The sequence below is a fragment of the Diorhabda carinulata genome, chromosome 12 (assembly GCF_026250575.1).
Source record: "Diorhabda carinulata isolate Delta chromosome 12, icDioCari1.1, whole genome shotgun sequence".
NCBI classification, from domain to species: Eukaryota; Metazoa; Arthropoda; class Insecta; order Coleoptera; family Chrysomelidae; genus Diorhabda; species Diorhabda carinulata.
The window spans coordinates 1,045,292-1,063,456 of NC_079471.1; the positions used below are offsets into that span (position 1 = coordinate 1,045,292).

At 34.8% G+C, this 18,165-nt stretch overlaps 2 protein-coding genes across 6 annotated transcripts in view; one reads left to right on the top strand and one right to left on the bottom strand.

Moving 5' to 3' along the window:
* The window catches only part of LOC130899857 (E3 ubiquitin-protein ligase RNF19A-like), a 33,072-nt gene extending 14,974 nt beyond the window's left edge, over nt 1–18,098 (top strand). For 2 of the 4 annotated variants that reach the window (XM_057810008.1, XM_057810009.1), the window contains 9 exons: nt 1,899–2,094; nt 2,167–2,472; nt 2,545–2,689; nt 4,326–4,462; nt 4,530–4,627; nt 14,279–14,547; nt 15,067–15,256; nt 15,319–15,507; nt 15,581–18,098. In XM_057810008.1, coding sequence (XP_057665991.1) covers nt 1,899–2,094; nt 2,167–2,472; nt 2,545–2,689; nt 4,326–4,462; nt 4,530–4,627; nt 14,279–14,547; nt 15,067–15,256; nt 15,319–15,507; nt 15,581–15,850 — 1,800 coding nt within the window. In that variant the 3' untranslated portion in view covers nt 15,851–18,098. Of the gene's footprint in view, nt 1–1,898; nt 2,095–2,166; nt 2,690–4,325; nt 4,463–4,529; nt 4,628–14,278; nt 14,548–15,066; nt 15,257–15,318; nt 15,508–15,580 lie in introns of all 4 variants that reach the window. The other 2 variants (XM_057810007.1, XM_057810006.1) reach the window with 1 other exon arrangement.
* LOC130899858 (uncharacterized) lies at nt 8,032–14,261 on the bottom strand. 2 transcript variants are annotated; one of them, XM_057810011.1, is made up of 5 exons: nt 13,711–14,261; nt 10,436–10,681; nt 10,036–10,162; nt 9,051–9,147; nt 8,032–8,986 (listed from the first exon to the last, which is right to left on the bottom strand). In XM_057810011.1, the coding sequence occupies exons 2-5, from the start codon at nt 10,636–10,638 to the stop codon at nt 8,160–8,162; spliced, it is 1,254 nt and encodes a 417-aa protein (XP_057665994.1). In that variant the 5' UTR covers nt 10,639–10,681; nt 13,711–14,261; the 3' UTR covers nt 8,032–8,159. The 2 variants fall into 2 exon arrangements, with proteins under 2 accessions (XP_057665994.1, XP_057665993.1); XM_057810010.1 differs by having other exon boundaries at nt 13,944–14,260.
* Nucleotides 18,099–18,165: the final 67 nt, after the last annotated feature.

Below are 18,165 nucleotides of genomic sequence, written 5' to 3' on the forward strand. Positions count from 1 at the left end.
CCCTACGAAATACCTCTTTTATCCTGATTACCCCACGAAATACCTCATTTTATCGTGATTACCACACGAAATACCTCATTTTATCGTGAATACTTTATGAAATACCTCATTTTAACATCAATACCCCACGAAATACCTCATTTTATCGTCAATACCTCATTTTAACATCAATACCCCACGAAATACCTCATTTTATCCTGATTACCCTACGAAATACCTCATTTTATCGTCAATACTCCCCAGATTCGATTTTTTTTCTATCGCCCCTCGTATTCCGGTATATAAATTGTCTATTTTACGATGTTGTAATAACGAGTTAATGATTAAAATATGGTGATAATAAATTTTTAATGATGACACAACCTTCGAATATATTATAAAAAAAAATCGTTATTCGAATCCCAAGATTTTAAACATATGTTGAGGTTATGTCCTACTTATTAAAAAAAAAAAGAAAGAACAATAGAGAAATTGCTAGACAGAATTATGCACTTTAATAAAAAACTTCTTATGATTATCCATTAATTAATTTTTTTTAGCGTACAAATTTATATATTCCATACAACCATAGTTAATACCTCATGAAATACCTCAATTTATAGTCAATGCCCCATATACTACCCCATTTTCTAGACAATGTTCCATAAACTACCTCATTTTATAGTTAATACCTCGGAAATTACCTCATTTTATAGTTAATACCTCATGAAATACCTCAATTTATAGTCAATGCCCCATATACTACCCCATTTTCTAGACAATGTTCCATAAACTACCTCATTTTATAGTTAATACCTCGGAAATTACCTCATTTTATAGTTAATACCTCATGAAATACCTCAATTTATAGTCAATGCCCCATATACTATCCCATTTTCTAGACAATGTTCCATAAACTACCTCATTTTATAGTTAATACCTCGGAAATTACCTCATTTTATAGTTAATACCTCATGAAATACCTCAATTTATAGTCAATGCCCCATATACTATCCCATTTTCTAGACAATGTTCCATAAACTACCTCATTTTATAGTTAATACCTCGGAAATTACCTCATTTTATAGTTAATACCTCATGAAATACCTCAATTTATAGTCAATGCCCCATATACTACCCCATTTTCTAGACAGTGTTCCATAAACTACCTCATTTTATAGTTAATACCTCGGAAATTACCTCATTCTATAGTTAATACCTCATGAAATATCTCAATTTATAGTCAATGCCCCATATACTACCCCATTTTCTAGACAATGTTCCATAAACTACCTCATTTTATAGTTAATACCTCGGAAATTACCTCATTTTATAGTTAATACCTCATGAAATATCTCATTTTACTCAATACCCCATAAACTACCTCATTTTTTAAGCAATTCTTGAATGTATAGTCAATACCTCATGAATTACTTCATTATATAGTCAGTATTCCACGGAGTACCTCATCTCTTAGTCATTACCCCACAAATTACCTCATTTGATAGTCAATACCCCACAAACTACCTCATTTTACTCAATACCCCATAAACTACCTCATTTTTTAAGCAATACTTGAATGTATAGTCAATACCTCATGAATTACTTCATTATATAGTAAGTATTCCACGGAGTACCTCATCTCTTAGTCATTACCCCACAAATTACCTCATTTGATAGTCAATACCCCACAAACTACCTCATTTTATAATCAATACCCCAATTTATAGGCAATACCCCATACCATACCTCATTCTGTAGTCAATAATAGCAACCTACAAAAAAACCGTTGTAGTGGAAGAGAATTGCGGCGTTGCCGTGTTGTCGACTATTGATTATTTCTTTATCAAGTTTTTTCGTTTTTTTTTTGGTTTTTTTTTTGTAATAACTGTAAATAACAAAAATACTATTTATATTAGAGCGGCGAAGCTCTACCGCCATCATTGGAATGTCCCCTTTGTTTGGCCGAACTTACAGCGGAAGATTTCTGCGAATTGGAAGGTTGCGGACACCGCGCCTGCATATCTTGTTTCAAACAATATCTTCGAGTGGAAATAACAGAATCCCGAATATGTATAGCGTGTCCGGAATGTTTGGAACCGATGCATCCGAACGGTAAGCGAACTTCGCTTTCGTATCGATACCGTTATCGAACACGATCTAATATCCCGATATATCCCGTTTCAGAAATTCGCGCCATATTAAACAACGGTCCGTTGTTTGAAAAATACGAGGATTTTATGGTGCGACGCGTATTGGCCGTCGATCCGGACGCGCGATGGTGTCCGGCGCCGGATTGTTCTTTCGCCGTTATAGCCAGCGAATGCGCCAGCTGCCCGAAATTGAAATGCGAACGTCCCGGTTGCAATTCGTATTTCTGTTATCACTGCAAAGCCGAATGGCATCCGAATCAAACGTGCGACGCCGCAAGGGCGCAACGATCGCCGAATATCAGATCGTCATCGATTTCTTACAGTCAAGATTCGCAACACAGTAAGTCGCGCGTATCGAACCGTATCGAATTCGAAATATTTATATTTCATATAATTGGTTTCGTTTTTTCAGGGGACGACATAAAACCTTGTCCGCGCTGTCAAGTTTTAATCGTCAAAATGGACGACGGTTCTTGTAATCATATGATGTGCGCCGTTTGCGGAGCGGAATTTTGTTGGCTGTGCATGAAGGAGATTAACGATCTTCATTTCCTTAGGTAAGTTGAGATATTTCGGTCATTACCCCACAAACTACCTCATTTTTATAGTCATTACCCCACAAAATACCTCAATTTATACTCGATATCCCATGAAGTACCTCATTGTACAGTCAATATTCTTTGGAATACGTCATCTCATGTTCATTACCCCACAAATTACCTCGTTTGATTGTCAATACCCCACAAACTACCTCAATTTAAAGTAGATATCCCATAAAATACCTCATATTATAGTTAATACTCCATGAAGTACTTCATTCTGTAGTCAATACAACTTGAAAACCCTTAAATTATAGTCACCCATAAACTACCTCATTTTATAGTCGATACCCCATAAACTATCTCATTTTATAGTCGATACCCCATAAACTATCTCATTTTATAGTCTATATCCCATAAACTACCTCATTTTATAGTCGATACCCCATAAACTACCTCATTTTATAGTCGATACCCCATAAACTACCCCATTTTATAATCAATACCCCATAAACAACCTAATTTTATAGTCGATACCCCATAAACTACCTCATTTTATAGTCACTACCCCATTTTATAATCAATACCCCATAAACAACCTCATTTTATAGTCGATACCCCATAAACTACCTCATTTTATAGTCGATACCCCATAAACTACCTCATTTTATAATCAATACCCCATAAACAACCTAATTTTATAGTCGATACCCCATAAACTACCTCATTTTATAGTCGATACCCCATAAACTATCTCATTTTATAGTCTATACCCCATAAACTACCTCATTTTATAGTCACTACCCCATTTTATAATCAATACCCCATAAACAACCTCATTTTATAGTCGATACCCCATAAACTACCTCATTTTATAGTCGATACCCCATAAACTACCTCATTTTATAGTCCATACTCCACAAATTTTTACATAAAACGTAGTTGAAAAAAAGTGTGCCTCATTATATCGCCGATACCCCACAAAGTGTCTCGTGTTTTATGGTCAATACCCCGCAAACTCGTCTCGAATTTATGGTAAATGAAAAATAATTTTTCACGGATCGCCTCATTTTATCGTCAAAAATACCTCATTTCAAGGTTAATACCCCCGAACTACCATATTTGTAGTTTATATATAAGAAAGTACATCATTTTATAGTAAATAGTACACAAAAGGAATCATTCAATCGATGATACCCCACAAAGTTTTTCGTTTTATAGTCGATACCCCACAAATTCATTTAGAAATCGCCCCTTTTTGAGTTGAATGTCTTTTATATTCGATATCTAATAGTTTTACCTCATTTCTAAATTAATACCCCACAAAGTGCCTCGATTTCAAGCCAATACCTCCCCATTGTTTCCTCAAATCCTATCTCTCCATATTTGTTACCCCACAAAAACTGTCTCATTGTCAAAAAATGCCTCATTTTATAGGAAACCTCGTTTCGTAACTAATACTCCACGAAACTTGTTCTCGAATTACCTCATTCTGTAGTCGAACTCGATTTTTGACAATCTTCTTCACTTTTATAACCAATAATTCGCAATATTTGTCTATGGTTTGAACACCGGTCGTATTAACCCACAAAATAAATTGTTTATAGATAACTTTTCATATTTGGATTAAAAATTTTGTTTTTTCTCCCTCCAGTCCGTCTGGATGTACTTTTTGGGGGAAAAAACCTTGGTCCCGTAAAAAAAAGATCTTATGGCAATTAGGTACTTTGGTTGGCGCCCCCGTAGGTATAGCTCTAGTCGCAGGCATAACAGTTCCAGCTATGGTTATAGGTGAGTCAATCGACGACAAACATAAAACAATCACCCTGTATATAAATATATATACATTTTTTCACAGGCATTCCAGTTTGGGTCGGTAGAAAACTCTTCACTAGGTACAAGTCTTCAGGTAAACATAAAAGGAACGCCGCCATCGTCGGGGGAGTTGTAGCATCGGTAAGTTTTCCTTTACTTCACAACTAAATTTTTGTATAAACAACTTTAATTTATTGAACAACAATATTTCGAATCCTCCTCGTAGACATAGAATTCATTGATAAATCGATCGAACTATTAGACTATTTTAAATACACACGTGTATTGTTCTACATCTAGTTGTAAGGAGTTCGAGTATTGTAGCCACCTATTAACTAATAGCTGAACTAATAATAACGGGAACTAATTTTATCGAAGATTTCTTCAGTCTATTTTGTTTGAGTAGACGACATCTATGTTTTAATAGACGAACTTGATAATATTTCTACTTTTGTGAGGATTTTGATGAAATTCGAATGTCTATTGGTATTTACTTACTCACATTTTTTCGACCCGCGTCGTTATCTTCATGTTTTTAGTGTCAAAATAATCAGATTCTGTTGCAAAAATTTGATTTTTTCTGTTCTAATTTACTTTTGGAACGATAATAATCAATCGATGTTACGAAGGTACCGTTTAGGTTGTATTATAACCGCCATTAAAATAAGGTAAAACTATACGCGCCGTTGCCAAGTTTAATTTTATTTCAGTAATTATCGGAATTGCATATTTGTTGTAAATTATCGTTTTTATGGAAATTTACGAATAGAAACAAAAAAATTTCTTTTTTATTTTCTGTTTAATTGACGATTTAGTCGATTTTTCGACAAGAAAAATTATTTTAGACGAAAAAAAATCGATTTTTTTGTCGCATTGTAGCCTTCGTAATAAATTTAACGGATACGCGCCGTTGCCAAGTTTAATTTTATTTCAGTAATTATCGGAATTGCATATTTGTTGTAAATTATCGTTTTTATGGAAATTTACGAATAGAAACAAGAAAATTTCTTTTTTATTTTCTGTTTAATTGACGATTTAGTCGATTTTTCGACAAGAAAAATTATTTTAGACGAAAAAAAATCGATATTTTCTCGCATTGTAGCCTTCGTAATAAATTTAACGATACGCGCCGTTGCCAAGTTTAATATTAGTTCAGAAAAGATCGGAAATATAAATAATAATGAAAATTTTCGTAATTTTTATTATAAATTATCGTTTTTTTTTTAAATATTTTCCGGTTTTCAAATTTAATCCACATTTTATCGTACTGCCATTTCCATTTTTATAACGTCGACGTTTTCCCCAAACTCCATGCGATACAACCCTCATCCCACCCTGTTAATTTCCACCTGACGACGGCGTACACGTAAGGGCGTCCAGACCTGGAGGTTACAGCGACGCGTCGACGAAATAACGATCAATACGGGAACGGCGACGAGATCCCCCGGTGCAGATTCTGCCTAACGGACAATTTTCCGGGTTTTATTCACTTTCTTTCGCCCTCGATTCACTTTTTCCTTCGAATTTCCCGATATATATTTTATGTAATCCAAAAAAAATGTACCTATACATGAAAAACTCATAAAATTCGTGATGATTTTAATTTTTTTCTATTATATTTTCCCATATAAGCGCCTATCGTTAATGAACAAAATTTTTTCACACATCGATTTCGTGCTCATCTGTCAAATTGATTCTGTCATAAGATAGCAGAGATCGTTCATGATTTCAATCACTTTGTATCAACATTTTCAATCACATTCGTACTGAAAGCATCTTGAATTGGACAAATTTGTACTAAAAACATCTTGAGTAGGACAAATTCGTACTAAAAACATCTGGAATAGGACAAATTCCTACTAAAAACATCTAAAACCGGACAAATTCGTACTAGAAACATCTTGAATTGGACAGATTCGTACTAAAAATATCCTCAGTAGGACACATTCGTACTAAAAACATCTTGATTTGGACAGTTTCGTACTAAAAACATCTTGAGTAGGACAAATTCGTACTAAAAATATCTGAGTAGGACAAATTCGTACTAGAAACATCTTGAATTGGACAGATTCGTACTAAAAATATCCTCAGTAGGACACATTCGTACTAAAAACATCTTGATTTGGACAGTTTCGTACTAAAAACATCTTGAGTAGGACAAATTCGTACTAGAAACATCCGAAATTGGACAAATTCGTACTAAAAACATCTGAGTAGGACAAATTCGTACTAGAAACATCAGGAATTGGACAAATTCGTACTAAAAACATCTGGAATAGGACAAATTCGCACTAGAAACATCTGGAATTGGACAGATTCGTACTAAAAACATCTGGAATAGGACAAACTCGTACTAGAAACATCTGAAATTGGACAAATTCGTACTAAAAACATCTGGAATAGGACAGATTCGTACTAGAAACATCTGAGTAGGACAAATTCGTACTAGAAACATCTGAAATTGGACAAATTCGTACTAAAAACATCTGGAATAGGACAGATTCGTACTAGAAACATCTGAGTAGGACAAATTCGTACTAGAAACATCTGAAATTGGACAAATTCGTACTAAAAACATCTGAAATTGGACAAATTCGTACTAAAAACATTTGAAATTGGAGATATGCGTACTAAAAACATCTGAAATTGGACACATTCGTACTAAAAACATCTTGATTTGGACAATTTCGTACTAAAAACATCTTGAGTAGGACAAATTCGTACTAAAAATATCTGAGTAGGACAAATTCGTACTAAAAACATCTGGAATAGGACAAATTCGTACTAAAAACATCTGGAATAGAACAAATTCGTACTAAAAACATCCGAAATTGGACAAATTCGTACTAAAAACATCTGAGTAGGACAAATTCGTTCTAAAAACATCTGAAATTGGACAAATTCGTACTAAAAACGTCTGGAATTGGACAATTTCGTACTAAAAACATCTTGAGTAGGACAAATTCGTACTAAAAACATCCGAAATTGGACAAATTCGTACTAAAAACATCTGAGTAGGACAAATTCGTACTGCTGCACAGCATAATGCAGGGCGGAATAGAGATAAAAAAAAGGCATCGGCAATAAGAGCAAGTCCTGGTTCTGTAACATAAGAAAATGGAAAAAATCTCAGCGTCGGAGAATTGTTACATGTCGCGAGGTACAGAAACGCATTTAAAAACGTAACCGCCAACTTTCGATGAAAAAACAGCACGAGAAAAAAAAAGAAGAAAAAGTAGGAGCCCGTGCCAATTACGCGACATCAGAAAAATGATGGAGGAAAATCCCGATAACGGCTTAGTCAATGAACAGCCCCGCTCGATTCCATCGAAGCGACACGATCGAGTCTATAAAACGTTCTCTAACCAAAACCTCTTAGTAAATTGAAGTGAAGCGCGTCAACTGCGTCAATTATTCTACTACGAAACCGAATGAAATAACGCCACGAGATTCCGTATATACGAGGCGCGATGGAAAAGTACGGAAAATTGTTTTTTCGTCGTCGCATCGCCGAAAGGGGTTTCAAATAAATAAAATCGACACAATTCGGTATGAATGAAATAGTTTAATAAGCAATCCACGAATTACATTAAATATAAGACGGAATAAATACGAAAATAACCGCCAACAGCAAAAATTCTTTTTTTTTTTTTTTATTTTTTACATATATCACTTAATGTTGAGCTTTTAACGCCACGTCCGCGTCCAGCAAACCCTCGTCGAACAAATCTCTGAGCAATTCCAACAAACGTTCCTCCATTTGCGCGTTACCGATCGCCAGATCCACCGAACCGATACACAGCAACAGAGCCAACAATTGCGATTTCCTGAAATCCCCGTCGAGTTTCTTTCTGTCGTATCCCAATTCGCTTTCGACGTCGAGCTTCAATTTCCCGCAATTTTCCGTCAAACAACTCCAATAGCCGTCCAACAGGGATCCGGTGTGGAGTCTGCGGAGTTCGGCCGGCACGCTGCTATTCAACAACAGAGCCAAATCGTTGGTCGGTCTACTGTAAGTGACCATTTGCCAATCGAGTATGGCGCATTCGCAATTCTCTTCGCCGCCTCTAAACATCAAATTGTTGCACCAAAAATCCGTGTGCGTTATCAGCGCCATCGGTTCTTCCGGCGCCAACAGATTCTCGATTATATCCTTGGTGCGGGATCGGAGACGATCCAGAGCCGCGAGAACCGCCTCCAGACCGGCTCTCCGCTCCAAAAATCGGGCTAGTTGAGGTAGACCGCGTTCCACTAATTGTTGGTACGAATCGGACGCCCTGTTCGTTTGGAATAGGAAAGGGTAGCGTTCCGTTATCGATTTTCCTTCTTTTATTTTTGTGCATAGCGACAAGGCGTGCACGCGCGCTATCGCTTCCACGGCCGCCTTCGTTTGGCGTAGCGTTAAACCTCTGGCGAAATCGGCGCTCCTGTAGCCCAATTTTTTTATATTTTCCAATATCAGGACGGATTCCGGCGGCGTCGGTTCCGGATCGTTCGTTCCTGCAACCGAAAAAAAAAACAGAAAAAAAAAATGTGCGATTTTAAGCGACGATATTACGATTACCTGCCGTATAATGTGCGTAATAACATTTCGGAATCGGAAGTCGGACGTCTTCGCCGTTGGCCGCATTCAATCTAAATTCTTCTAAATCCGGCACCACCTAATTCAAAAAATCAAATACGGTCGTTTAAAATCGTTATTAACTAGCGACACGCCACGCCACGCCACTTCGAAACCTCAACGTCACGACGATCCAATCGTATTAGAGTGCGCATTTGGCAAACATGGCGATGACGGTCAGTTTATTATGACAAAATGGCTGAAAAAATATCCAGAATGTCGCTGGGACTTGGAGGAAACATCGTTGAGCGCTCAAACTAACTTGGGGGCATTCAAATCTAACAGTTTGGTCGGTGAAATTGGAAGCGCGACGTGTCTATCAGATGGCGCTGTAGTTCGACGACTTTTTTTGTGTAAAACTCTGCCGCAAATTGAAAATCGCCAAACTTTAGATCGATTAAAATTTTTTGAAACAGTACCTGCTTGACGGTTTTCATCGGCGGACGAGTTTCAAAGATAATCGAGATTTTTGGGTTTCTAACTATATTTAAAGGTTGTTGTGCGGGGCGGGCGATAAATTTCTAACCGCCAAAGACGAAAATCACTAAATCTCGTGTAAAAATCCGCGCATTTGGCAACATGGCGATGACAATCAGTTTATTATGACAAAATGGCTGAAAAAATATCCAGAATGTCGCCGGGACATCGTTGAGCGCTCATACTAACTTGGGGCATTCAAATCTAACAGTTTGGTCGGTGAAATTGGAAGCGCGACGTGTCTATCAGATGGCGCTGGAGTTCGACGACTTTTTTTGTGTAAAACTCTGCCGCAAATTGAAAATCGCCAAACTTTAGATCGATTAAAATTTTTTGAAACAGTACCTGCTTGACGGTTTTCATCGGCGGACGAGTTTTAAAGATAATCGATATTTTCGTGTTTCTAACTATATTTAAAGGTTGTTGTGCGCCAAAGACGAAAATCACTTACTTGCGTGTAAAATTTGATTTCCCTAAGATCGAATTGGGCTTCGGTAACGAAAAATCTACTGAACGGATCTTGCGGCAAAAGTTTTATTATGAAACATATGGTGTGCGTCGTTCCGGCGGCTTCTTCCCTGGAACGGAATCGAAAAAAAAAAAAAAATAAATAAAAAAATCCGTTTTACGACGCAAACGGGCGACACGGAGTTATCCCACTAAAACGACGCGTGTTTTATACATTCGATACGGTTCTATTTTATATACGATTATATACTTTTCTAGAATATTCCGTTTCGAGGCATTCCGTAACTCGAGTATCGAAATATCGTCGGGTTGTATATTTGAACCGTGCGCTGGTTTAGTGGGACGATCGATAATGAAGAAAAAAGAAGAAATAAAAGATTTACCTCAATTTATATTGAACGGCGACAGCTAAAATATCGCTAAGGACACTTTCGCCGCTTTCGCAACCCGGCCGTATCGAATGATCTAGAACAGTTATAGTAGGATCCAATATATCTTTGTGGTGTTGTTTGACGACGGCTCGAAGCCATTCATCTTTTACGGGCCAATCGATGCTACTGACCGAATCTTCTTCGCTATCGGACATTTTTCTTTAACAACCAATTGACTCGATCGTATTTTATTGAATGCTGAAATCAGGTTATTCTATTCGTTGATCGACATCAATCGATTTATTAGAACATAAATAGACAAAAATTGACATCAATCGACTTCTATAGGACATCATTCGACTTCAATAGACATCATTCGCCTTCAATAGACATAATTCGACTTGGATGGACATCAATCGACTTCTATAGGACATCATTCGACTTCAATAGACATCATTCGCCTTCAATAGACATAATTCGACTTGGATGGACATCAATCGACTTCTATAGGCCATCATTCGACTTCTATAGACATCAATCGACTTATTAGAACATAAATAGACAAAAATTGACATCAATCGACTTCTATAGGACATCATTCGACTTGGATGGACATCAATCGACTTATTAGAACATTAATAGACAAAAATTGACATCAATCGACTTCTATAGGACATCATTCGACTTGGATGGACATCAATCGACTTATTAGAACATAAATAAACAAAAATTGACATCAATCGACTTCTATAGGACATCATTCGACTTCTATAGACATCAATCGACTTCGATAGGACATCATTCGACTTGGATGGACATCAATCGACTTATTAGAACATAAATAGATAAAAATTGACATCAATCGACTTCGATAGGACATCATTCGACTTGGATGGACATCAATCGACTTCTATAGGACATCATTCGACTTGGATGGACATCAATCGACTTCTATAGGACATAATTCGACTTGGAAGGACATCAATCGATTTATTAGAACATAAATAGACAAAAATTGACATCAATCGACTTCGATAGGACATCATTCGACTTGGATGGACATCAATCGACTTATTAGAACATAAATAGATAAAAATTGACATCTATCGACTTCTATAGGACATAATTCGACTTCAATAGACATAATTCGACTTGGAAAGACATCAATCGACTTATTAGAACATAAATAGACAAAAATTGACATCAATCGACTTCGATAGGACATCATTCGACTTGGATGGACATCAATCGACTTATTAGAACATAAATAGATAAAAATTGACATCAATCGACTTCGATAGGACATCATTCGACTTGGATGGACATCAATCGACTTCTATAGGACATCATTCGACTTGGATGGACATCAATCGACTTCTATAGGACATAATTCGACTTGGAAGGACATCAATCGATTTATTAGAACATAAATAGACAAAAATTGACATCAATCGACTTCGATAGGACATCATTCGACTTGGATGGACATCAATCGACTTATTAGAACATAAATAGATAAAAATTGACATCTATCGACTTCTATAGGACATAATTCGACTTCAATAGACATAATTCGACTTGGAAAGACATCAATCGACTTCTATAGGACATAATTCGACTTGGAAGGACATCAATCGATTTATTAGAACATAAATAGACAAAAATTGACATCAATCGACTTCGATAGGACATCATTCGACTTGGATGGACATCAATCGACTTATTAGAACATAAATAGATAAAAATTGACATCTATCGACTTCTATAGGACATAATTCGACTTCAATAGACATAATTCGACTTGGAAAGACATCAATCGACTTATTAGAACATAAATAGACAAAAATTGACATCAATCGACTTCGATAGGACATCATTCGACTTGGATGGACATCAATCGACTTATTAGAACATAAATAGATAAAAATTGACATCAATCGACTTCGATAGGACATCATTCGACTTGGATGGACATCAATCGACTTATTAGAACATAAATAGATAAAAATTGACATCTATCGACTTCGATAGGACATCATTCGACTTGGATGGACATCAATCGACTTATTAGAACATAAATAGATAAAAATTGACATCTATCGACTTCTATAGGACATAATTCGACTTCAATAGACATAATTCGACTTGGAAAGACATCAATCGACTTATTAGAACATAAATAGACAAAAATTGACATCAATCGACTTCGATAGGACATCATTCGACTTGGATGGACATCAATCGACTTCAATAGACATCAATCGACTTCTATAGGACATCATTCGACTTGGATGGACAACAATCGACTTCAATAGACCACAATTGATATAAATAGACAAAAATCGACATCTATATACATTGAACGTTACTGACGTCCGATTAACATGTGCAGTCATACCTTTACAGGTAATCCCTCCGGTGTTCGGTTTATTTAAAGGAGAATTTGCGATAATAAAATTTGGCATTTGAATTAGACGCAATTTAATTTATGAATTATTTGGAAAAAACTTTTCCTATTTTTATAGTAGATGGTGTTATACGTTTCACGAGTAGAATTTGAGGTTATGTCGGTCAGTCAGTGCAGTCCATTGATGGTGTTCGGTTTGATGCACGTCGCTATATTCTCAGTAAAATTTCATCCGTTTTTTCTGTTTTTTCAACCTCGAAAAAGTTAATTTAGTCATTTAAAAGATGCGTCGTGTATGGTTTGAATAACGCCAGACTATTTTTCGAAAAAAATTATATTTCGAATATTTTATCACTAAACCACTGATGTAATTATGAAACTACTCAAAAAATTTCGAAATATCCATAATACATCGATTCCGAATTGAATAATACTTTTTGGACGACCCTATATATATTTATCATATAATATAAAGTATTTAAATAAACGTTAAAATTTTAAAATGATTTCTTTATAATCTCGAAATTTTTATAAATATCAAAATTTGATTTAAATTTTTTTTGAACACGTCCCGTATCGAATTAACATGAAAAGTATCGTATTTATGACTTATTATACAAAAATAATTTGTTTCTAATTGAATGACTCATCGTTTTGTTTAAAATTTCATAAAGTTACATAAAAACAGAGACAATAATAATTTTATTACGAGATAAAATCGTCAAGTCCGGCTCTGTTGAACATATTTATCCGTTAAATTAATAATTCCATTGGTATAAAAGTAATTTTGACATAACCTAATGAGTAGCGTGCACGTTAGATGGCGTTATATTTATTCTTTGTTAACTGATATAACCTCAAAACTACTCGATATACTTACTTTGTTTTTTATTAAACGTAAAACGTAAAATTTACGGTTATATAGAAATAATAATTGAAACAGAAGAAGAAAATTTGATTTAGAATTGTTGAAATGCTTATATTCGGGATACGTGCAATAATATAAGTTCAAAACTACATATTCCTGTATATTTTCCACTATCACATTCGATTACCAAATTCGAACATTCACAAATTTTCGAAACTTAAAAAACAATTCCGTCAAAATCATACCTCGATTTTTCTAATAGAGTTTCACGTTACTATGAACAAATCCGAATAAATCGTCATCGATCTTTCTAGTTGAACAGACAGAGCTACACTAGAACTGTAGACGGTGGATGTTTTCCAGTAATTGGAGGGGGGTTACTACCAGCTCCTGGAAATTCGTTAGGTAGAAGGGAGTGACACGAATGCGCAGTAGTATAATACAGAATCGGACTCACCAAATTGATAAAATTGTACGAATCATTTATATATTTATACAGGGGAACGTGCTAACAACCAAAACGATAACGAACGTTTAGGTTAGGTTCAATTTTTTTTTTATTTTATTTTTTTTATTATAGGTATTAGTATCTCCCATTTTGGCCGGTTTAGCTGTAGGTATCGGGGTACCAATTTTACTATTTTACGTGTACGGCGTCGTACCTGTGTCTTTATGTCGTTCGGGAGGTTGCGGAGGTTCTACTTCTTCGGAAGATTCAAATGTAATTACTTCAAGAGCTGCCGATGCAACTTCTATTGATGCGGTCAGCACCAAAGGACCTAATCCTTCAATAGGGGAAGCCAGTCTATCACTCGCTAGCGGTAGTCAAGTACTTAGAGATATAGACAGGTAAAAATTTTTTTTTTTGTTATCAATTTATATTGTCGTTTCCTCATTTTTGGTACTACTTTTAAAATCCGGCAACGTTGTTTAAATGACATCCATCAAGTTTTAACCTAACCTAAAAATCGGTAATTGTTATGATGTATAATGGACATTTGAACTACTTTCGAGTGTTTTTTTTGGATTTTTATGTGATTTAAAGTTTACGTTTAATTAAAACAAATTTGTTCATAGTTTTTATTTAAATTTTAACGTGATTTGTTGTACGTTCGGTATTTTAACGTAGTTTTCGTGCGTGAATGTCAATAATATCATTTGTGTTTACGAAGAAACAAAATCTATCCTCATACTGTTTGATTTAAGAAGAAAATTATTATATTCGTATGTATTATTGTTAGAGTACTGTAAATTATACAAATTCGAAAGAATTTAATATTCATATATAAAAACTAACCTAACTTTGTCACGTCTACGATTTCTTGAAAATATTTAACATGTCTTGAACGTTTTATTATCGATTTACAGAGAATCCGCTAGTACAGTTGCTTTAGCCGGTAGTTTAAATCAAGCCGGTCAAAGATTAGAAGTCCAAGCGGATCTAGCATCCGCACAAAGGTTTAGCCTTAGCAGTTTAAGCGAATCGATGAATGCAAGTATAACAGACGATGCGGGAGCTAGTGTTAGGGCTTTAGCAGGATCAATGCTAAATTATAAGGTACTCCGAACCCTTTTATTTAACATATTTCCAATGGTATTGTTGAATTATTATAATTACAGGCTCCGGGTAGTGATTCTTGTAGTTGTATTACCACAGAAGACTGTACGTCAGAAAGAGTAAGATTCGATGATAACGTCAGTTTTATAACGTCTTCTCAAGCTGAGAAAACTAGCATCGGTAGCAGTTGTAGCTTTCGAGCAAGATGTGCCACGATGTATGCACTTTCAAAATCCAATGCCGCTGACAAAGTGAGTTTTTGACCATTTTTTTCATCAATTTATATACGTATGTGGATAATAAAAAGGAAAACTTGTGTTATAGATCAGCGATACCCTTAGCAACGACAGTGTGTGCATAGAAATAGACGAAAAGCCGAAGAAATATTTTTCGCAGGCAGCTATATTACGCAGTCAATTTTTCCATTCCATAAACGATGGTAAACCGACTACCAAAAGTCTTGACGATAAAACCATCATCGAAGTATCCAATGAAACGTTGGATAAACAATCACAACCGCTTATAGTCACCGAAAATGGACCTGCCATCGTTAAACTATCGTCGTCTTTGAATTTCGAAAATTCCAAATTATAGTTACCTTCTATAGATATGAAAAATTTTCTTGCCAAGACTGACGATACGGGGTACATAAGTTGCGGTTTTAACAAAAAAAAAAATATATGTTGAGGTATATTCATTCGATCAACTTTTTATTCGTTCCGGGAAGAGATTTATTGGGAAACAATCAAGTTATTGGTAGTTTTTTTTTATTAAAATTTGATTTTTAAGTCATATTTTCATCGAAACGTCTCACTTTAACCGTGTTATGGTGTTGCACTGAAATCGGTTCTGTTTAATCACAAATATCCACTTTTATGTATATTTCTTTTATATAAAAATCTTTTTCCTACCTTAAAATGTTCAAATTGAACGTCCCATTCAATTTTCCACATAATTTAATATAATTTTTATTATATCGAATCGCAATTATTGATAATTGAAATAAGAGAATGTTTTTTGCATGAAATTAAGAGTAACAATCGTATAATATTCAATCTAGTTCATCGAAATTAAATTAAAGTGCTATTTCTTGTTCTAGAGCTTTTTTTCTGAAGTTAAATCAGCCAATACTAACTAGGAAATGAATCTGAAGAATATTGTGGTTACGGAAGCCAAATTCATCGATATAGTTTCCTTCAAGATTGATCAAAGTCCCACCTTTCCTTTTTTAAGTGCTATTTCTTTTTCTAGAGCTTTTTCTTTGGGGAATAAATCAGCCAATACTCACTAGAGAATGAATTTGAAGAATATTGTGGTTACGGAAGCCAAATTCATTGATATAGTTTCCTTCAAGATTGATAAAAGTCCCACCTTTCCTTATTTAAGTGCTATTTCTTGTTCTAGAGCTTTTTTTCTGGGAATAAGTCAGCCAATACTCACTAGAGAATGAATCTGAAGAATATTGTGGTTACGGAAACCAAATTCATCGATATAGTTTCCTTCAAGATAGATCAAAGTCCCACCTTTCCTTATTTAAGTGCTATTTCTTGTTCTAGAGCTTTTTTCTAGGAATAAATCAACCCATACTTGCTAGAGAATGAATCTGAAGAATATTGTGGTTACGGAAGCCAAATTCATCGATATAGTTTCCTTCAAGATTGATAAAAGTCACACCTTTCCTTATTTAAGTGCTATTTCTTGTTCTAGAGCTTTTTTTCTGGGAATAAGTCAGCCAATACTCACTAGAGAATGAATCTGAAGAATATTGTGGTTACGGAAGCCAAATTCATCGATATAGTTTCCTTCAAGATTGATAAAAGTCCCACCTTTCCTTATTTAAGTGCTATTTCTTGTTCTAGAGCTTTTTTTCTGGGAATAAGTCAGCCAATACTCACTAGGGAATGAATCTGAAGAATATTGTGGTTGCGGAAACCAAATTCATCGATATAGTTTCCTTCAAGATAGATCAAAGTCCCACCTTTCCTTATTTAAGTGCTATTTCTTGTTCTAGAGCTTTTTTTCTGGGAATAAGTCAGCCAATACTCACTAGAGAATGAATCTGAAGAATATTGTGGTTACGGAAGCCAAATTCATCGATATAGTTTCCTTCAAGATAGATCAAAGTCCCACCTTTCCTTATTTAAGTGCTATTTCTTGTTCTAGAGCTTTTTTCTAGGAATAAATCAACCCATACTTGCTAGAGAATGAATCTGAAGAATATTGTGGTTGCGGAAGCCAAATTTATCGATTTTAATCATAGTATTTGGTAACGGTACCATAATGTTAAAGAAGGTTTTCGAAAGTTACCTGGTACACAGTTTGAGTTTTATTAAGGCCCCTTTTTAATCGTCGCTTTTTTACCGAATCTCCTTATACCTCAACATTGATAATATGTAAATATAACGAGTAATAATTTTTTTTATATCATACAATTTTAAAGGGGATTGTGATACGATTAAAATATTTTTTCCTTTTGAACAGAAAACGTCACTCTTTCTCATTAATCATACATTGATGAATGAAAAAATTCAATCATTTGTCCCCTTTGTTTTCCTCTTCTTTTTCATTATTTAAAAAATATTTTGCTCGTGTTTCACACTCCATTTTTCTATATGTGTATAATTTATAAGTGTAAAATATTTTTTTTATATATATATATATACATTAGCCCCCTCGTATAATATTATTTTGATGGATGAACGTCTTTCAATAATTAATAAATTTTAATATTTTGTTAACAGGACCGTTTTTCCTTCGGCTATACTTCACCTAATGTGTTTGAAGAGATTATTTTTTTAATTGTAACACCTGTAATAAAAATATATCATAAATATACCTTCAATTATCTTTTATTTTCTCGTTGCGATTGCCAGGGATAAAAAGAAAAGAAAAATTTTGAAAAAATACAG